At 34.8% G+C, this 23286-nt stretch overlaps 1 protein-coding gene across 3 annotated transcripts in view; it reads left to right on the top strand.

Moving 5' to 3' along the window:
- RBP2 (retinol binding protein 2) overlaps positions 1-23286 on the top strand; it is a 66274-nt gene that overhangs the window by 31771 nt on the left and 11217 nt on the right. For 2 of the 3 annotated variants that reach the window (XM_031959820.1, XM_012544622.2), the window contains exons 4-5: positions 9728-9859; positions 22499-22677. In XM_031959820.1, coding sequence (XP_031815680.1) covers positions 9787-9859; positions 22499-22677 — 252 coding nt within the window. In that variant the 5' untranslated portion in view covers positions 9728-9786. Of the gene's footprint in view, positions 1-6133; positions 6212-9727; positions 9860-22498; positions 22678-23286 lie in introns of those variants that run through there. The other variant, XM_031959821.1, reaches the window with a different exon arrangement.

Raw genomic sequence — 23286 nt, 5'->3', positions numbered from 1 at the left:
ATCTGCCCATGATTGGATAATTAATGCTATTTCCTTAAGTTTGTAGGATTTTTTTCCTTTAAAAATAAAAAAAACAAGATTCACCTACTCATTTTTATTTTATCATTTGGTAGCAAATGATTTTCCAAATGAGTGGTTCTCTAATGAATTCGCATCCATATTAGGGAGGGGGAAGAAAAGAGTCCACACATAAATTCTTACTTATCAAAATGGAATTTATTAAAAGCTATTCATTACAATCCACATGGGCTTCAGGAGGGCTTAATAAGAGATTGAAATCTCTGAATCAAATTTAATTTATGTAGTTGTGGGTGAATAGCAATTGCCAATATAATTTTCTTAGATTCTCTTTTTTATAAAGGAAGTCTCCTCATCTTTCACATGTATTGATCAGATTTTTCTATATTCCCAAAGGTTCAAGTGTAGTGATTAATGGAGAAGCAAGGACATATTTCTCTTATCTCTGCTTCTTAATCCCTCCTTGGTATATTTTGTTGTTCTTGCTTTCCATTTGGGGTTTTCTTGCAAAGATACTAGAGTGGTTTGTCATTTCTTTCCCCCATTCATTTTACAGATAAGGAAAATGAGGTAAATAGAGTTCAGTGACTTGCCCAGGGTCACAAAGTGGTAAGTATCTGAAGTAGGATTTGAACTCAGGAAGAAAAGTCTTCCTGACTTCAAGCCCAGCACTCTACCATACCATGTGCCTGCCCTTGATATCTTTAAAGACTTTGTTCTTTGAGGGACAAGGAAGGGAGAAAGGGAAAAAGGAAAAACATCTGTAATTCTCAAGGTTTATGTTTGAGTTGGTCTTCAGAGCGAACGGGATTTTAGTTCTCTTGGTCTTGCGTAAATTTTGGAAACAGAAGTGCTGATGAAGTCCTTGATATTATTTCATCTCAGTGGAGTTCTTTATCCTTTTATTCCTCCCTGATTCGATTCTTTACCACATTCACCATAGCAACTGTTCCAAACTTCTGTCCTCATGCCTCCCATAGCAACAGTCTTGGCTGAGGACTTCTCTTATATGCTGCTTTAAAAATTGAAGCTGTTCTTTGTGAGTTCCCTCTACTCCCTTTCTGCTCATACTGCATCCCTCTGATATAATATCCACTATCTTCTATTTTACTCTAGTTTCTGGTGAAGAAAGAGGTAGTTCTTCTCCTTGCCAAAGCAATCCCTTTATAGTGTGTTTGATCCCATCTCTTCCTATTTTCACTAACAGATTGTTCCCACTATCATCTTCCCCTCTAATCTTTAATCTCTATCTACTGGCTTTTTTTCTGCTGCCTAAAAAAGTCTATTTCTTTCCAATCCTTAAGAAATTCTCATTAGATACTACTTGCAAAATATTGCCCTATATCTGATTCTATAACTTATCCTTGCTAGCCCAACTTTTCTCCTTTCTTTCTCAGGTAAATTTTCTTCATTTTTTCCCCCAAGTAACAAACACTTACTTTCTGTCCCTTTTATAAACCTCTATTTAAAAAAAAGGAAAGGAAAGAAAAAGAAAACCCTCATCACAAATATGCATAGGCAAGCAAAACAAATTCCCATATTGACCATGTCCAAAAATATGTATCTCATTTTACATAATCAGTTTACTATATCTCTGTTAGGAAGTAGGCATCATTCTTCATCATTGGTCTTCTGGAATCATGGTTGGGCTTGAATTGATTAGAGTTTTTAAGTCTTTTAAAATTTTTTATTTTATCAACTTTTATTTATCTTGCATAAATTGTTTTCTTGACTCTGCTCACTTTACTTGACTCAGTTTATACAAATCTTAGATTTCTCTGAAACATTCATTATTTCTTAGTGCATAAGGGTATTATGTTACATTTATGGATCATAATTAGTTTAATCATTGTCTAATTTATTGGTACTTAGCTTCTAGCTTTTTGCCATCACAAAAAAAGCTACTCTAAATATTTTTGTACATATGAGTAATTTTCCTCTTTTAATCTTTTTGGACTATCTCTTTAGTGATATCTCTGGGTCAAGAAGTAGATACAGTTTAATGATTTTGAAGCGTAGTTACAAATTGCTTTCCAGAATGGATTTATCAATTTAAAATTCCAACAATGTACTTATTTTTTCCAAATTCCCTCACCATTTGTGACTTTCCTTTTTTTTTTGTTGTTGTTAACTTTGCCAAACTGATATATATGATGCAGAATCTCAAAGTTGTTTTAATTTATATTTTTCCATCTGTCACAGATGTGGATCTTCATAAAGATATTGATAGCTTGGATTTCTTCCTCTGCAAACAGTCTGTTTTTATCTTTAGATTATCAATTGGGAAATGGTTTTTTAAAAATTTAAATGAATTCCTCATTTGCCTTGGAAATGAGACTTTTTATCAAGGAACTTCTGATGCAGAGCTTTTATCCTCTTACTTGTTTCTCTTCTAAATTTGTCTGCATTTGTTTTATTTGTTCAAAATCTTTTCATTTTACATAATCATGATTTTCTAATTTTTCTTCTGTGATTTTCCTTATCCCCTCTTTGGTCATGAATCCTTCCCCTAATCATTGATCTGAAAGTAAATTTCTTCCTTGTTATTTTAATTTCTTTCTAATGTGACTTTTGAGATCTAATTCATTTAGGGTAATCATGGTATAGGTGTGAAGCATTCTTCTAAATCTTATCTCTGTCATATTGCATTTTATTTTTGTCAGAAATTGTTGTTTAATATCGAGTCTTTGCTCCAATAACTGGGAACTTTGAGTTTAATGACATTAGATTACAAGATTCTTTTGTTTCTTTATATTGTATAGCTTTTAGCTAGTTGACCTCTCTTAATAACAAATTATTTTGATGATTGTTACTTTGTAGTATAGTGTGAGATGGTTCTGCTAGGCTTTCTTCCTTCCCATTTTTTTTAAACATTCCCCTTAAGATTCTTAATCATTTCTTCATTCACATGCTCTCGGTTAAATTCCTTGAGAAAAACCATCACCATAAGGTGCCTCCCCTTCCCTAACCTTCTTCAATATGACTTCTAACCTCTTCATTCAATTGAAACAGCTCTCCCCAAAGTGCCCATTGTAGTGTTCTCTTCTTTTCTATAATCTGAGGGTTCTCTGGGAGCAGGCTCCTTAGGGAGGTTTTCTGGAGGCAGCTTTAGTTTCGATTCAAAGTATTAATCACCTCAAATGCAGCCAGCTGATAAAATCCAAACGTTTATTTTCTCCTTCCAAGTCTTGTTTTTTTCCTTGGACCTGGTTAGCTTTCTTAGAGGCCTCTCTCCCTCCTTGGTTTCAAGAGCTCTTGCAGCTTGTATTTTGTTGCCTCCAGCTCCCTCTGAATCTTGGTTCTCCTCCTCCAAATCCTTCATTTTGCCCAACTCTAGTCTCTAGCTTGTCAATCTTCGGAACTGACTGACTTGAGCTTTCTTTGGTTCCAAGAGCTTTCATTGCTAGTCTTTTGCCTCTGCCAGCTTCTGCCTCTAGCTTAACTCTGACTCCTGGCAATCTTCCGAACTGTCTGACTGACTGACTGAAGCTCTTTTTATACTCTTTTAGAGGTGTAAACTCAAAGGTTGACTCCTCCTCCAAGAGTGGGATTATGGGAGGTGTGAATTCGTGGATCTCATACTGAATACTGACTTGTGAATCTTTCAAAAGTGTGAACTAACATGTGTGAGCTAATGTGTGAACTCTCAAAGGTTCAAACCCAAGCACACAAGCATTGCTTCCATCAATTCCAGTGAGTTATTACCTTATATCAAATTCTGGCTCATAATAGCCCATGATTTCTAAATTGCCAAATCTAGTGTCCTCTTTTCTTTCTTTCTTTTTGCTTTTTCTGTAATTTAATATTGTCCATCACACTCTTCTCCTGGATACTCTGTTCTCTTTGGATTTCATGAAACTGTTCTTTCTTGATTTTCTTCTTACCTGTCTGATTGCTCTTTTCCAGTTTCTTTTTTCTGGATCTTCAGCTATACCACATCCAATACTTGGTGCTATATCCCAAGACTCTGGTTTGGGTCTTCTCTTTTTTCTCCATATTTTTCTAATGGTGAGCTCAACAATTTCCATGAATTCAATTATCATCTCTATGCAAATGATTTTTACAGATTTATATATGCATTCCCAATATTTCTCCAGCAGTGCTCTCCAACTAACTTCTTTTTTTTTTATTTTTTTTTTATTTAATAGCCTTTTATTTACAGGATTTATACATGGGTAACTTTACAGCATTAACAATTGCCAAACCTCTTGTTCCAATTTTTCACCTCTTACCCCCCCCACCCCCTCCCCTAGATGGCAGGATGACCAGTAGATGTTAAATATATTAAAATATAACTTAGATACTCAATAAGTATACATGACCAAAACATTATTTTGCTGTACAAAAAAAATCAGACTCTGAATTATTGTACAATTAGCTTGTGAAGGAAATCAAAAATGCATGTGTGCATAAATATAGGGATTGGGAATTTAATGTAATGGTTTTTAGTCATCTCCCAGAGTTATTTTTCTGGGCATAGCTAGCTCAGTTCATTACTGCTCCATTAGAAATGATTTGGTTGATCTCGTTGCTGAGGATGGCCTGATCCATCAGAACTGGTCATCATCTAGTATTGTTGTTGAAGTATATAATGATCCCCTGGTCCTGCTCATTTCAATTTCACTCAGCATCAGTTCGTGTAAGTCTCTCCAGGCCTTTCTGAAATCATCCTCCAACTAACTTCTTATCAAGCATTTCAAACTAGATATGTCATAATCATTTCAAATGCAATTAGAATCTAAAATTAAAATCATTCTCTTTCTCTTTAAGACTATCCTCTTCCAAACTTTCTTTTTACTTTTAAGGATATCACTATTCTAGATCACTATGATCCAGATTTACAACCTTGGTATCAACCTTAACTCTCTCTCACTCATCCCCGCAACTGATGGCCAAATCTTGTTCTTTCTATCGCCAAAATATTTTTAATCCATTTTTTTTATTCATACAATTCACACAATTTCTACCCTAGTATAGCCCTTAAAAATAAGGGCTAGTATCACCTTATTGCCTCTTGGCTTCCTACCTCAAGTTCCCTCCCTACTCTAGTCCATTCTCCACAAAACTACTAAAGCAATTTACCCAAAGAACAGGTCTGACTATATCACCTCTTACTTGTTAAAATTCAGTAGCTCCCTCTTGCCTTTGGAATCAAATACAAACTTTTTCTTTTGCATGTAAAATGTTTTACAACCTGGATCCTTCCTATTTTCCCAGTCTTTTAAAACATTAATTCTTTCTATGAACTCTGTGGTCCCAAAATAAAATTCTTCTTGTTATAACCCATACATGGTGTCCTGACTCCCATTTTCATGCCTTTACATTTCAGGCATGGGAGACAGTATAGAATATATCCCATGCCTAAAAATGTTCTCCCTCATAATCTCTACTTCTTATAGTCCATGGCTTCTTTTAATATTTAGTTCAAGCTCTACTTTGTGCAGGAGACCTTTCCTCATCCCCTAACTATTAGTACTTTCTTCTCTATAGGATGATCCTATATCCTATTTTGTGCAATGGATGAGTTGCTGGAAAATTTCATATGTTGAATATTGTTTTATATATCTAAAATTTGATGTTGAGGGAGAAATTTGCAACAACAACAAAAAAACTTCTTGTAAAATGAAAAGTCCTTCTATAAAGTGCATAAGATAATCCCATTTTACTTTCTTAAATATTGATGATTCTTTATAGGGCATATATATATACACATATATATTCAGGTCATATCATGTAACATGTTGTGTGTGTGTGTGTGTGTGTGTGTGTGTGCTCATGACCCAACTGCCTCGCACTCCGATGAAAGTTTAATGAGATAATATATAATACTCTCTGATCATCCTTCTATAAGACTGGTTTTAATGGGCTATTGGTGTTATATTAATTTCATGTATAATTATTCTATATCTAGGGATAACAAATAAACCTCATTATTGACTGACTAATGAACCAGTTTTGCCAGATTGTTGAATCTTAGAGGAATTGCCCCACATTAGGTTTGTGGTGCTTACTAATTCATCCATGTAAAGCTAAAGGAACCCTGCCCTTGCATTTTTGGAGAAAGGGAGGGAGAGGGCAGGATTAGAGTGACAGTATGGGTGTGGACAGAGCTGGGTAAGAAAATACCTTACTGAAGGTATTTCAGAATGCAGTGAATTCAGCATCTGGAAAACCACTCTCCCTGAGACTAAAGGTAAAATGGTTGGGTATTTTTCTTAAACTTTTTCTTTCATTAACTCTAAGTAGCTAATAGATCTTATCATTCTGGACATCATTTGTTGGGTATATTCTATTAAATGAATTCAAATTTGGACCCACTAATAAAAAGTGTCCCTAGTAAAGTCTCTTGTAATTTAAATAAATTTTGGACCTGTGAGCTATCCTAGATGTGCATCCATCTGAGAGACTGAGATAGATTGATACATGACTGAGCCACACAAATTACTAATGAGACTAAGGTAAGAAATTAGGGAGAAAATGTATAAAATGTTAGGGCTCAAAAATACTTGCTAAATAAGTCATCTAAATTCCAATAATCTTGTGATGAAGAGATCCATCTACACTCAGAGAGAGGAGTGTGGGAACTGAATGTGGACCACAACCCATTTGTGGAGTATCTGAGGTCCATAGATTATTATAAGGAAAATGGAGTATTGTATATATGATCTCTTGATCATTAGTGGTGGGTTTAGAACACTGCAACTCTAGAGAGTCCATTTTCTTTGGTGATTCCATGAGGTTGAGGTACTGATATCTCAAAAGTTTTATGTATTGCACTGTGGTAATAACCAAGTTAGCCTCTTCATGAGAAATCCCCAGCATCCTTAGTTCTAGGCATTTTCTCATTCTGATTCACCTTACTTAACAACTTAGAAAAATATTGACCTTTTCTGTATAAATTCAGTAAATCAATAAACAAGTATTTATTGAAAGTATGTCATGTGCTTAGCATTTTACTAGACCATATGGAATATACAGAAAAATGGAAACACTTAAAAATTAGGAAGTTATTTGCTAAATTACTATCTCTTTCATTCATTTCTCTTTTTCTCTCATCTTTTTTTTTTTTTTAGAAAGGATTGATTTAGAACTAAAGGACTTGTACCCCCTTCTAATTTTAAAACCCAAAGAGTCTTTAACTGTTAACTTCAAATAACTACAATCTATGTGGAGAAATAAGACTAACATGTAAAAGGATGAATGAATTGTATAATTGTATTTTTTAAATGTTTCTATCTTTTGACTTTCAATTATTTTTATTTTCTAAAATATCTTTCTACTTTACGTTTCCCATCAAACCACACCTTATAGGAATTTTTTTAAAAAGAAGGAAAATCAATTCAGTACAATTAACCAACATGTCAATCAAGTTCAATAGTGTAAGTAGTGCTCCACACCCATAAGTCCTCACTTCGGTAGAGAAGGGAGTAATGTATTTTGCTTTAAGGCCAAACTTGGTCATTATAATTGGATTTGTTTGTTTCACTGCTTTGTTGTTGCTGACTTTCTTTTCATTTATATTATTATTATCATTTTTATATTGTTTTTTGGGTTCTTCTTGCTTCACCTTTGCATCAGTTCATATGTCTTCCCATGTATCCCTATTCTTCATAATAATTTTCTTACTAGCATAGTGTTAGGATACATATTTTTAATGTAATAAGTGCTCTATCTATCCATTCATCATCTATCTATGTATCTATCTATCTATCCATCCATCTATCTTTATCTACAGCATTCCATTCTATTCCATTTCTATATCACAATTTGTTTATCAATTTCTTCAATAGGCTTTTGCTTCAATTCCATTTTTTTTTTTTTTTTACTATTTCAAGAAGTGCTACTATATAAGAGATATTTAATTGGAAAGATTTTTTCCCCCTATTTAATGACTTCTTGTCTTCTTCTGACTGCACTGGTTTTGTTAATGTAGAAGCTTTTGGTTTTCTATAACCAAAATTATCAATTTTCTCTTTTTATGACCCAGCTTGGAATTGAACTTTGAAAATACCTATATGTGAATTCTTACAATGTATTTCCCTGTCCACTACTACTTCCATCACTTGATTTTCTAGTTTGTGGCTAAGCCATTAATATCCTCTCTGGTTACTTTTGACTTCCTTCACCGCATTTTGATTCTATTTCTGAGTAGCTGAGTACTTTTTTATTTTCTCCTGCTTTTACCCAGCTCAAATAACTGTTTACTAAAAAATGAATACATTGTTTTACATTCCCTTCAGTACAGTTTCCCAACAATTAGCATATATTACCATGAATTTCTTAGAGCTATGATATTTGATCACTATGTTTAGAGATATGAAGTATAAGGCCCATTCAATGTGGTAATTGAGTTTGTTCCTAGCTACTGAAAATCTTGTTTATTTAAATTCATCCTCTCTTTCCCTTAACACTTTAATCATGTCACTTTAATAGCCAAACTATTACTGGCTTTCCTTTGCCTATAGGATTAAATCAAAATTCTTACTTTGCCTGGCAGTGATTCTCTGGAAAGTAAGGAAATAAGCAGGTGATTGACATCTGCTATGTGTCAGCACACAGACACGTCACAAATATTATCTCATTTGATCCTCACAACAACTCTGTGATGTAGGTGCTATTATGAAACCATTTTAAGTTGAGAAAACTGAGGCAGATATTGGTTAACCAATTTACCCAGGATTACTCAGCAAGTAAGTATCTGAGGTCAGATTTAAACTTAGATCTTCCTAACTTTAGGTCTAGTACTCTATTCATGATTCCACTATTCCAACTAACCTTTATTTACAAACAGCTTCCATGAGATGAACTACATGAACTTTACCTTCTAGCCAGATCTGTCTCCTGACTGTAGTGTGGATGTACTTGTATATTCCTACTAAATTAATTTGTACTTTCTGAGTAGTGATTATTCTTTTCCTCAAACTATCATTCTATTCCATTCATTTAACATAAGTTATTATGTTAACATAAGTTAACATAAGACATAAGTAATTATTGTGTGCAGAAAGAACAATTGAAATCCTATCTCCTTTGTAAAGTTTTCCTTGATTATCCAGCCCACAATGATGCTCTCCCATGATTCAAAGCATTTATAGACTGCTTTATTCATTTAACATTCCTATTATGAATTTGTGTGTGTGTGTGTGTTGTTGTTATTGTTGTTGTTTTCTCAGACTGAATTCTATTTGAGTGAGTAGACTAGATCTTAAACACCATATCCTTAAAAACATACAGTATATGTTCTATTAATATTTGTTTATCCAACTGGGTGTTAATTCACTAGGGTACTTCAACACTTTATATATGACTTTATTCACATGGGGGTCATCATTGCCTGTTAGTCCAAAGTAAAATATTTGCCCTCATGACCAAGTGGTATAGAATCAACATTTTTTTCTTAAAGTGCCAGACAAATTATTTCAAGTTACGCCCTGAGAGTCCCTTATGAGAACATAGAAAGCAAATGATACTTAAAAGCATCGTGGCAGCCCTCTGCAAGGGTCACTGCATGAACCAGGACCTTTACTTGGTGACTCTCTCCCAAACTTTGTTCTTCATTCACCTGCAGTCCCACTGAACTTTGCTAATGAAAGTAAAGTTCTTTGATAATTGTCTTTCTGACCTTTGAACTCTCTTATCTATTTCCAAAGTCATAAACTGTATTCTAACAGGATATAAAATAGCACATTCTAACTCACTCTCTCTATAGCTCTTGTTTCTATAGCTTCACTTTTGTTCCAACTCAAATCAGTGTCTGAACCAGCCACAATGCCTAGTGACCAGAATGGAACCTGGGAAATGGAGAGCAATGACAACTTTGAAGGCTACATGAAGGCATTAGGTAAATACTCTAAGAGGGATGGGACTACCCAAAAGGGAAATGCTTTATCTAAATTGTAAAGGAAAATAGAAGCATTAGGATAATGGAAAGATCCCTGGACTAGTGAATCAGGAGATGTCACTTATTTGCTGTGAGACTTTCAACAAGTCAATTTTCTTCTCTGAACAACAATTTCCTCAGGTATAAAATGAAAACATTGGAATAGCTCTTCATAGTCTTTTCCAACTCTAACATTCTATGAATATGTATATGCTGTGATAAAGATTCCTCTGGCTATTTGAGTCTTTGTTACATTTGAGTTACTGTAAAATTCTTCTATTGAGCCTACTGATTAACTCAAGACCATTACTGTAAGGCTGATGTATGTTGAAACAATTGCTCAATTCAAGAGGGGAAAGATTAGACAAAGTTTTCTTTGGAGTGGTGTAGACCAGCTAATGGGTTGCTCATCAGAATTGTAAGCATGCCTAGAATGCTAAAAACCAGATTAGTATTCTGAAATTTTTCATCTGACTCTTGATAGACTCAAGGGTCAAATCTGGAGCCAAGGTAGAGCAGTCAACAAATAGACATAACTTCCTAAACAGTCATTTGACTTTGGATAAAGCCAAGTTTCTTTTCAACTTCATCTACCTTTTATAAATATCAACTCCTTTAAAACAAAGATTATAATAGATTTTGAGAAGATCTAGATCTGTGATTTCTTTGTCATTGGGAATTTCAAATGAGGAACTTTCCTCTACTAATTTCAGTGACTTGTTATGTGTGTACATATCAGGGGCAGGATTTGAACTCAAACTTTCCTGATCCTAAGGTCACCTTTCCTTTTAACTGTACTCTCCTGCCCTCAGCATGATATTACTACCTTATAACGTTTTGAATGATCAAAAGAAATGATATTAAAGTAAAAATTATGTTTATAACAACAAAAACAAAAGAAATGAAAGTCTGAGTATGTCTATATTGAAACAAATGAATTCTACCTCTGATGTTTACTACCTACATGACTTTGAACTATTTGCTTAACTTCCCTTGGTCTGTTTCTTCACTGTAAAATGAGGTTGATCTATGTGACTTTGGAGGACCCTTCCAATTCTAGGTCTATGACCTTTTGGTCCTTTTGATATGGATAATTTTATATACTATTAAAGCTAGAAAAGACCCTAAGAGCATTTGGTCCAGTTGCCTCATTTTTATTGATGAGAAAATCAAGGTTTATCATTACTAAGTGATTTGGTCAGTCACAACAGTTAGCAGAACAGGGACCCAAGTGCTTTGGATTAAAATCCACCACTTTTTCTTCTATAATTTACTGTCTTCTCTGTTTTAGAGGGAATTTCTAATTCAGAAAGGAATTGGAGAATGATATTGAATCAACTTTTATATTCTTTACTAACCTCAGAAACTGTTATAGGAGAATGCCATGGGCAATTCTCTTTGTGGTGTCTATATTGCAAATCAATGAAACCTTCAACTTATATACCATCATTAACAAATTGTCTAACTTTTATGCATTGAGTCTCCACAAAACAGGATGGTGACTTGGCCATTGGCCAGTGAGTTTAGCTACTCTGACAGCTTCTGTGGAACATTTATAACCCAAATTCATTTTGGTGCCTTGATTTACCCAGCTACATGATCTGCACTGTCCAGGAATTGTTCTTCTCCAAACTCCAAACTTGATCAAAGTTGTTTTTTATTATGAAATAAGGGCCATAGAATGATAGAATATAATCTATATTCACCAAAGGAATAATATGAAAATGAATTTGTCAGTGTCTACTAGAGTAGGAGATAGGCCAAAAAGAAATGAGGTACTCATAGGATCATAAACTTAAAGCTAGAAGAGACTTTTAAAGCCATCTATGTCCCACCCCTACATCATATAGATGAGGAAACTAAGACCCAGAAAGCTTGAGTGCCTTGCTCAAGTGGAAGAGTCAGCACTCATACTCAGGACTTGTGATGCCACTTTTTGCTATCTTTCTATTCTACCTTCATTTGGCATCTCAGTTCTGATAACATCATGGTATAGCCTGAGCCCCGGCTGTCCAAAGTGGAAGATCCAGGTTCAAATCCTACCTTAGACACCTATTAAAAATAAAGGCCAAGGCAAGTCACTATACTTCTCTAGGTCTGATTTTTCTCATCTGTCAAATGGGGATAATATGCTTGCAATTTACTATAGACATCTAGTTTCTTGTCTCATGAAGAAGGAATTGGATGAGAAAAAAACCCCCATAAACCTGTTCCTTATTTTCCAAAGATGATTTCTATAGTGTACTATAGTTATAAATAAGTTATATGGATTATAGAACTTTAAAGGATCATTGTGAGGGTCAGTCAGATAAAAGAATGTATGTAAAGCTATCCACAATTTTAAAGTGTTATATGTTTGATATTTATTATTTTCCAGCCCTTTTTCTTCTTTTATTGCAATCAATTTAAAAAGATGAGTTTAATCCCATATATAAAAGATCCCACTAATCTAATCTTTTAGGCTGATCTGGCTAGTCATAAAAGAGCCAAGTCTGTAAAGCTTGTCTTCCTTCTCTAGGGCCAATCTGTTCTTAAAGTGGGTTGCAGGACACTGGGGCCCTCATACTAAACTCAGACCCTATAGTTAGGTAGGTAGATCTGAAATTCCTGTCACCTTGAGACATTTGGAACTTGACTAGTTTCCACTCTAAAGGGGATTCACATTTTAAAAAGGAATTTCATTCCTTATAGTTAATGGTGGGGAATAGTTTTTCAGAAGTTTGTGCTTGTGTGTGTATGTGTGTGTGTGTGAGAGAGAGAGAGAGAGAGAGAGAGAGAGAGAGAGAGAGAGACAGAGAGAGACAGAGACAGAGAGAGAGAGAGACAGAGAGAGAGAGAAACAGAGAGACAGAGAGGAGAGACAGAGAGACATAGAGACAGAGAGACAGAGAGAGAGAGAGGTACAGAGACAGAGAAACAGAGAGAGACAGAGAGAGAAGGAAAGAGGGAGAGAAAGAGAGACAGACGGACAGAAAGAGACAGACAGACAGAGAGACAGAGAGACAGAGAGAGAGATAGAGAGAGACAGGGAGAGAAGAAGAGAGGGAGAGAGAGAGAGACAGAGAGAGACAGAGAGACAGACAGACAGAGTGAGTGTGTGAGTTGGGGGAGATTGAAGGAGGATGTGAAAGAGTTCCAAGTTCTCTTCACATCAAAGCTACCTTGTGTGTGAGCCCAGCCCTTACTGTAGGAAGAAAATCTTTAAAATGGGAATTGCCAGGTGCATCCTAAGAAGCAACGATACAAACATATGCTGGAACTTGTATGTATGTCCTAGGGCAACTCGTAAATAACAGGACCACAAGCTAAATTCAGATGTGTTTTTTTTGGTGCACACAGTTTAGCCCACAAATGTTAATGCTTCTATAAAATCAAATTTTTTCTCTAATTCAAAAAAAGTAAAATAGGCAGCAGACTTTAGCCTATAAAAATCATCTCTCTTTTTATATATAAAAAAGCATATCATTAAATATGTGCATACTGGGCAAAATAACTCAATAAACATTTATTAAGTGCTTGTCACATGTCAGGTACTATACTAAGCTCTGGGGATACAAAAAATAAAAAGTATAGTCCCTGCCCTCAAGGATCTAGCAATCTAAAAGGAGATGGGGGTGGGGCTAGTCACATATAAAAGAAGGCAGGAAAGTAAGATGTGTCATGTATGTGTTCCAAGGAGTTGAAACCAGAGGGAACAATAGATGCAAAGTGAATGGAGCTGAGTCTAATTTCTGCCCTTCATAAATGAAAGTAATAGAAAAAGTTTGTATTCTACCCTCCAGCCCTCCACTCAGTGGGGAGAGGAGATGTTAGTCAAGACTTGAATTAGCAGCACAGTAATGGGATTAAAAGTGATGATCTTAATTTGGGAGAAATATCTTAAAACCAGGGAAAACTATAGCTGTAATATCTAGCAAGCCTTCTAGCTATCCAAACAGTTTTTCCTGTCCATGTTGGTATATGGTAAAAGCTCTTGCCTCTTTGAAAATCCCTGCCCTAAATGTTTAGGAAGATGAGAAGCTTAGATAAGAAAATTCTTGCCTTCAGGGAGTTTACAATCTACTAAAAAAATAAGGAATGAAAGTGAATAGCTACTGGGGCAACCCAATTTCTCTTTGTCTTAGGCTAGGATGAGTAATAGGACATCTAGGGCAGCTGGGTCTGGGTCTAGAAGTAGTAGAACAGTTCTTCTAATATGATCTGACATTTATTAGTTGTTTTACTTTGGCCTCTATTTGCCTCAGTTTCCTCAATCGAAAATAGTATGGTAATAATATTTAAACTTCTAAGGTTGTTGTGAGGATCAAATTATATTTGTGAAGTATGTAGTACACATAGTAGATGCTTAATAAATTCTTATTTCTTCCTAGGGAGAAGCAGGTGAGACACTAGGATAGAGGACAAAGGGATACATCCTAAAAAAAGGAAGCATCCCTTCCTTTTATTAATCCTTCTTTTCAGATCAGATATAAAACTGTTTTGTAGCTTTCTAATATTCTGATCATAGATTTCACTTACTGTGAAAGATAACATCAACTAATGAGTAGGGTCCTGGATTTGGAATGAGAAAAACTGAGGTTAAAATCCTACTTTCTCGCTATGTTACCCTAGGCAAATCACTTAATCTCTTCATACCTCAGTTTCTCATTTGTAAAATGAGATGGCTGGGCTTTCTAGGCTCTAGTTCTAGCTCTACCATCCTATGACTTGACCTCACAAGATCTGGATTTGAATCTTTCCTTTGTTAATTATTAGCCTTGAGACCTTCAAACCTTATTTAAACTGCATGGCATGTAAATATATGTGTAAGTATGTGTGAGTGTATGTGAATGTAATGAATACATGTGAGAATGTATGGACATATGTGTTGATGTGTAAATATGTCTACATGTTTAGGAATATGATGGTAGAATAAGAGCATGTTCAGTCTAAAATTCTAAATATATAATCCTTCTCTAAATGTGTTAGCAGCAAAAAGAAATGGCATGGAAATAAGAAGAAGATTGTTCTTCCACTCTGTTTCTCATGATTTTAAAGATGGTTGATGTTTTGAGTATTAAGGAGTTCAGGTTCAAAGCCCATTTAAGCTGAGCTTCTGGATGTTCGCACATCTCTTAAGATGAGTACATAGGGATCTGGGCTCTTTAATTTACAAAGAGAGCTGCCCTTTAAAACAGGAACCTTAGCTTTTTCCACCAGCCCATTACAAAGCATTTTCATATTAGGTGGCCAACCAATAGATCAATTTTATGACTTGTATTGTTCAGAATGCAGCTATGAAAAGTACGCTTCAATAAAGTCTCTCCTGGTTAGGTTTTTTGGAGGGTGCCTATGTGTGGCAGCTACAAGAATTATATATTATTCAGAAATAGCTTGCTTTTAGATTCTTTCCTCTGAGATCTAAATTCACTTTTCCTGGCTATAAATCAGGTTCAGAGATAACTTTAATCCATAAAAGCGGATAAAATATGTTTGATAACTATTGGACTAAAATACCAAATAAGAGAACCATTCCCTCTGGTAAGTGGAAAAACAAAATGATTCTGTTCAAGTGTGTGGAGGGGGAGGTGAGGATGTAATCAGCTGTTTCAGTCAAACCTCCCTCTCCTTTTGATTAGAAGCACCATGTAGCTTCCAATAGAAAATTTGGTGCCATTTTCTTGAGGAAGTGGGAGGTGACATGATTAACTCACATGGGAAAAAGCTAAAGAGTGGCTATCAGGCCAAGCCATTTTTCACTCCCTAAGAAAAGAAAAAAAAAACAACTTAAAACCCATACTATGTTTTCATTTGCATAGAGCTCCATTTTCAGAGTCCCTGGGAGCTGTTTGGAAATATTGATTGTAGCTGGCAGTGGATATTGGCATGACCAGGGCAGCTTGAGTCATGGGAGAGAGGTATATAATTTTGGTTCCTTCCTGGGTACCCAGAGGCAAGAACTAATTTTTATTACGTGCCTTTTTTTGAGATGCCTACTAAGCAGAATGTGGAGAAAGGCCAGCATAAAGTCTGAATCTCAATTTTGACAAGGCCATGAGGGTCTTTTCCTCTTGGGTATTGGGTAGCTAGCTGTTATGTCCAGTTTTTAGTGCTTAACTTCCTCGTAAATTTTAGTGCAGTTATAAGAGTAAGGATGATCTTGAAGATGTTTTTCTCCCACAGGTTTCTCCTCTCTAGACCAAAATGAGAACAATTTTTGGTCATTATGTCATAATAATAGTGTTGTGGGGGGGGGGAATCACTTTAAAAACCTTAAAGGCTATATAACAATATTGTTTTGAGGATAATGATGAAAAACTGTTTTCATCTTGGAGTAGAGGGGAGAGGCCTCTAGATGATCTAGACATTTCAGACATTTTACAAATGGAGGAACAGGTTCACAAAAAATAAGTGACTTGCCTATGGTTGCACAATTAAGCAATATGAATTTATGATCTTCTTAAGTGATAGAGCTAGGATATGGGCTCAAATCTCAAAGTCCCACACTCTTTCTACTATACTCCATTGCCTTTCATTTTAGACCAGATCTCTTCCCTTTCTCCCATCTGGCTCCTTGGATTTTTGAATAGCACAGCTCACTGGAGCTCAGGTCTTGGGCCTCAGTTCATAGGGCCTGCTAGGCAACTAAGACTGTGTCTATATAATGGCAAAATGGTTTCATTCAGTTTGATGAAACATTTAGTCAAACTGCTTCCTTGAATCATATAGACAAAAAATCCAGAAGTCTGACAGCAGCTTTGGATAAGAGCAAGTGATTGTATCAGCTTTTTTTTTTCTTTTTTTTTTTTCTTTTTTTGATTGTTTCAAATGATCAGAGTCAAGCAATCATTTTTAACTGTTTCTCTACTGTAAAATGAGGGGGTTAGACAAAATTACCTTTAATATCACTTCCAGCATTAAATATATGGTCAGTGTGTGGTTCTACAGAATGCTAGTGGAAGAACAGGTCAAAGTATACTGAAATAGATGAGGAAGGTTTCATTAAGGAGCTAGAGATGGAGTTGGGGCTCAAAGAATACAGGTAAAAGATGATTCAAGGTAAGGGAAAATAGTGTGAGTAATGTGGTGTTGACAGGAATTATCTGACCAAGAGTAGTGAATAAGGAGAATTTGGCCCATTTAAAACAGAAAGTTTGCACTGGGGAGTCAGGGAAAATAAGAGAGGGTGGAGAGAGACATCATCATTCTTTATTGTTTGGCTCTAGCACAGGAACAGAGGAATATTATGGGTGAAGATATAAATATTGTCCTTTTCATATCCTTCCTGTCTCCTGCAAAGGAAGATTTTTGAATACTTAGAATCCAGAAGATATTCTTCACTGGATTTTTAAAGGAAGCACCAGTCCAAAATACTTGATCACTTTATTCAATAAAAGATATTTTTTCCTCCAAAGGCAACAACAGATATTTTAGAAGGTTTCTTTCTTCTCCCTCTCTTTCTCTCACTCTCTCTTTGTCTCAGTGTGTGTATGTGTTTTTCTTTTTGGGGGGGGAGGATGTAGATTTTATATATATATACACATATATATACACACACATCAATATCAATATATATGCACATATATATTGATATTGACATATGTCCAATGTTAAGCAAGCCAAATGAACTATTTAGAATATGCTACATAAATACTAGCTGTTAAGAATAGAAATATTAGAGGTACAAAAATGTCCCAGAGACTGTTTGTGTCCTTATTTCTCTTTTGACCCTGCAGGCTGTGATACTTCAAAATGTTACTGGATAATTCCTTAAACCAGAAGTTTCCTAAATAGCTGACAGAGAATTTAAAGAGTTTAAAGTGTGTTTTCTCCAGCTGGGGCTTGTTTTAGAAAGAGCCGTGGGCATGGGAAGCAATTGGTGTTGAGCAGGGATGGCATGTGATGGCAAGAGTAAGAAAACTTTCATCCATCTGTGTAAAGAATAAACCTCCAAAGAAGGGGAATTATAATTCAGATGGGTCACAGAAGTCCCTGTGGCAATGAGGGGAGGGACAAACAATAAAGACACTCATATGTCAACAAGACAGAGGAGGTACATAAGCCAAGACAGTATATCTTTAAGCTTCGACATTTTTAAGAGTAGAGCAACTCCAGTACTGTTCAAGAATAATTCGAAACCTTTCGCCAGAATCATTTTAAAATTGCATGTTGTATGGAATAAGAGCCATGGTTCAGCCAGCCCAGAACATGATGTCTTTTGGGAACATCAACATAAATGTGATAGAAAAATGTTGTAGGTTAGGCTTGATGGAGATTAGTCTGTTATTTCAGATTAAAAACTAGAATGAAATAAGGTATTTGCAGATCTTATTTAATCATTTTATAGTCATATCTAATTCTTAATGATCCCCCTTGAGGTTTTCTTGGCAAAAGCATTGGAGTGGTTTATCATTTCCTTCTCCATTTTATTTTACAGATGTGGAAACTTGGGGAAACAGGGTTAAGTGACTCGCTTAGGGTCATACAGCTAGTAAGTGTCTGAAAATGGATTTGAACTTGGGTTTTTCTGATTCCAGGCCCAGTGTTCGATCCACTGTGTCACTTAGCTGCCCACTATAGATTACCTTACTATTAACAAGAGGAGGTTTACTTTGTCATAACAGGGAAAAGGATATTCCACAAGGATGTACCATTGTATGATGTAGCCTTCTTGGTCTGCTGGTCAGCAGCATGAGGAATAAGTTACTGAATCCTCTAATTCTGACTTTTTGCATTTAAGTGACCAGGAAGCTATATCAATGGCTCAAGGGGGCATTGGTAACCTGGACTGATATTTCATATGTTATTAATAGGCTCCTTACCAAGGTCACCATCCCATATTAGTCATTTGGGTTTATCGAAGTGCTGCTTCTTAGGATGTTTAATTGCCACATTTCACATCTCTATTCTCACACACATTTTTTTCCTGACCAACTTTTCTTAGCAGTCACTAAGATGATTACCTTTCAGATAAAGGTACCTCTAATTGTAATTGGATGGTATGTGAACTTACCAAAGAATATCAGCCATGAACTGTTAATAAAATTATCTTTTATTTCAAAAACAAACAATAGACAAAGATAGACATGACATTCAGTAGATCTGCAGGAAAATCTCCCCTTATTTGTTAGTATACTTCTGTATATTTGTGTATATTTTATCATTCTTTCCTAAGACAAACTAAAACACGTAAATCTTGACATTTTCAACACCTGCAGAAAACAAGCCCCGTCTAAAGATACATATTGCTCCCACCACCAAGAACAAAGTCATTTTCTTTAAAAAATTAATCTCAAAAAATCAGAGACATTTTCCTAAATGTTTCTAGACTTCCTTAGTAAATAATAATCAAATATTTATGGTGAGTTCTACTGGTTCTATTCTTCTCACCAGTTTCATCTCCCAGAGCTGGAACTTTAGTTCCCCTTATCTGTTTGATAAGCATTTCATATTAGATGTTTCTCTATCACTTAAGATTTAATATATCTAATATCACACTTTCCAACAAAGCTTGCTCTCTCTTTTGACTTTTCTGTCCTGTCAATCGCACCATCATTTTCCTGAGTAAAAGAATCCAGGCATAAAAACGAAATCATCTTTACCTTTGACTTTTTCTTCTTTATCCAATTAGTTACCAAGTCCTTTTCATTCTTCCTGAGTGACTTTCAACAGGTTACTTGGTTTATGTGATCTTCATCCATAAAAATGAGGACTTTAGAGACAGATGGGTTCCAAAGTTCCTTCCAATTCTTAACATTTCATAATACTATATCTCTTTAATCTGTCATTCCCTTTCCTTTCTTGTTTCTATCAACCTGATTTAACTTTTATCCATTTCACCTCTGGACTATTAACCCTAACTCTCTCTCTAACTTCCCTCCCTACTTCTAGTTTCTTATTCCATAAATCCACATGGTACCATGGTCAGATTAGTCATCCTTTAATAGCATTGCATTCATGTCATAGTCTAATTAAAATTTTCACTGGCTCACCCTTGTCTGTAGCCCAGTTTCTTGAGCTGTGGATCACAACCATAACTGAATGTGGGATCATGACAGTATGATTCATTATCAGTAATTATTTGATTTGTATTAGTTATTTTATATACTTACATACTTGGGGTCATATAAAAATTTCCTGGGTGAAAAGAGGTTGCTAGTGGAAAAAGTTGAAGAAGTCCTGGTCTATAGAATACCCTGTCATTTGAGACTCTTTACAGTAGTTTATATGTTACCCTTTCTATTCTTTGCTTTTATTACCCATTGACATAAGGAAGTATTATTCAATGGAATCAAACCTGGATTTGGAATCTGAACTCTCATTTACTACCTCATCTTCCTCTTTGGGGAAGTAATAACTTTTCTGAGCCTCCATTTTCTAAGTCGATAAAATGAAGAAGGGGCAGCAAGCTGATACAATGGTTAGAGTATGAGACCTAGAGTCAGGAATATCTCAGATACTAGCTGTGTGATGCTGGGCCAGTCACTTAGTTTTGTTTGCCTAAGTTTCCCCATCTGTAGAATGAGCTAAAGAGGAAAGTAGCAAACCATTCCATCTCTTCGTTAAGAAGACCCCAAATAGTCATTAAGAATGAAACATAACTGAAAATGACTGAACAACAACAACAAAAGGGAAGAGATTGACTACCAGGTATCTGACATCTCTTCCAGTTTTACTGAGGTAAATGGGTGGAGACTCAGAAATCACAGCATCAGATTCATTTCTTGTACTCACTACTTGTATGAATTTAGCCAAATTATTTCATCTTAGTTTCCTTTTCTTAAAGAACACTTTTTTATTAATGAATTTATTTACTCCATGAACTCTCAGGCTCCTCACATCTTAAAATTTTATAATCTGAAATTAGGAGAAAGGATAAATAATTTAATGTAAAAGAATAATGGGAGGTGAGACAAGGAAAGATATGAAGAATATTTTATTATCAGGGTTGTTGTTAGATGCTAAACTATTTCCTCAGCTTCTCAATAAATATAATAACACTTTATCTATTTATTGCTAGATGAAATAATAGTGTTTAAAAGTGTTGGTGTAATATTTTAATTTCTTGGAAAAAATAACTTTAAAAATTCAAACTCTTCTCATTGTTATCATAATCATTATTGTCCATACTATATAGTCAGTCCCAGAGTTTTTTTTTGTTTGTTTGTTTTTTGTTTTTTTTTTTAAAAAATGAGACACTGCTAGGTAATTATTTTGAAGAAAGCTAGGAGTTTTTATGTGTTGGTTAAATATTCTAGAGCAGTTCACTCATACAAATATATGTATTTTAGCATTTGCTATAGCAAATATGACTTAATAGCTATATTTGGCTAGAAATCAAATTCTAACTAAATCAACAAGGGAAGAACAATAAACAAATTATAAGCTATTCTCTATTCCTAATGGGAATACTGGCTACTGTACTGTTCCTCAAAGAAGACACTCCATCTTTCAGCTCCAGGTATTTTTACTGGCTGTCCCTCATGCCTGGAATGCTCTCCCTCTGCACCTCTGCCTGCTTACTGGCTTTCCTGCCTTCCTTCAAGTTCCAGCTAAAAGCCTACCTTTTACAGAAAGCCTGGATTCTAGTATCTTCTTCCCCTCTGTTAATTATTTCCTATTTAAACTGTACATAATTTGTTTGTACATTTTTTTTTCATGTCTCCTCCATTAGATTGTAAGCTCATTAGGGCAGGAATTATTATTATTTTTTCCTTTCTTTTATTTCCAGTGCTTAGCACAATGCCTGGCATATAGCAAGTGTTTAATGAATGCTTATAAAACTATTGTCTAATTAATAGCATTTCTGAAGACTTGGAGTGGTGCATAAAATTCTGATATGACCAGAGTTATTGGCATAAGTTCTAGGTTAATTTGACTGACTAATATATAAATTGCAAGACATATAGATTTTATATCTACTTTTGAAAATGCAAATATTTTCATTTGCTAAGAATCACCATTATATAAATGAACTAATTATTTAGTGCAAACTATGTGTACTATTGCTATTAACAATGTAGAAAATCTTCACTAAATATAATAGGGAGAGAGACAGAAATAGAGAGATGATAGATAAATCATTTAAGTTTTTACTGTGAGCAAGAAAGTACTTACTGGACCTTTGATTTCATTGGTATAAGAAACTCCCAAGTGAGGAAACTTCCTCTCCCAAGGCAGGTTCTCTAAATCATGGAACCTTTTCTAAATCTTAGAATTGCTTAGAGCACTGAAAGACTCAAAAAGTTGCTTAGGGTCACACAGCCAATATGTGTCAGAAACTAGGTTTGAATCTAGGTCTTCCTAGCTTTGAGTTCATTCAGTTCACTATTTCATATAAATCGTCCAATTTGCTTTCAGAATTAATGCATTAAGAGAAAAAGAATTTATGAACTTCTTGTTTTCTGCTGCAAGAAGTTCACTCAACATTCAAGATATTTAAAGTTATTTCCATTACCCCTCCAACCCCTTTATGTGATAGACAACTCTTAATTAGCTTATAAATAATGGAAAGATACCTGACTATGATCTTTATTATAGATGCTGAATGTTTGGTCTTGTTAAAGAAATGAATGATCTTGCTTAGAGCACTGTAAACTCAACAGCTCTTTTTGCCAACAGATATTGATTTTGCCACCCGCAAAATTGCCAAGCACCTAACTCAAACAAAGATAATCGAACAAAATGGTGATAACTTCAAGACAAAAACAAATAGCACATTCCGCAACTATGATTTGGATTTCACTGTTGGAGTTGAATTTGATGAGCACACTAAAGGACTGGATAACAGACATGTGAAGGTATTAGCCTGGGTTTTGATTTTGTATTTCATACAGTATTTAATAGAAGGTCAAGCTAGTCTGGTACATAATATGAAAATAACATGAACAATTAAGTGAATCGGGGTGGGGGAAGCAGGATTTTTTGATGCTAGCAATGAATAGGAGCAGATGAAGCTTTCTCTTTTTGCTATGAATGGTGTTGCTCATGCAAAAGTGGGTCATGAATTAAAAACCTGGTTCTAATTTCCTGATTATTTTTAGATTATAAAATATATATGTATATGTACATATGTATGTGTATGTATATATAATATTATACATATGTTTTATATGGTATTTTGGTAGCATAGTTGAATTATATGAATGCACATATATTTATATATATATATATATATATAAACATATGTATGCTTATATAAATATACGCACACATGTATATTTGTCTATATCTATATAACTATATATATTTCTAGATGCATATTTCTATATTTCTATCTATCTATTTATCTATCTCTCTATAGTAAGTAGGTGATGCATCTGAACCTAAGTTCAAATCCAGCCTCAGGTGCTTACTGTAATACCCTGGACAAATCACTTAACTATGTCTTCATTTCCTCATCTATAAAA

The sequence above is a fragment of the Sarcophilus harrisii genome, chromosome 3, assembly GCF_902635505.1.
Source record: "Sarcophilus harrisii chromosome 3, mSarHar1.11, whole genome shotgun sequence".
NCBI lineage: Eukaryota > Metazoa > Chordata > Mammalia > Dasyuromorphia > Dasyuridae > Sarcophilus > Sarcophilus harrisii.
This window is presented reverse-complemented; position numbering and strand designations above follow the sequence as displayed.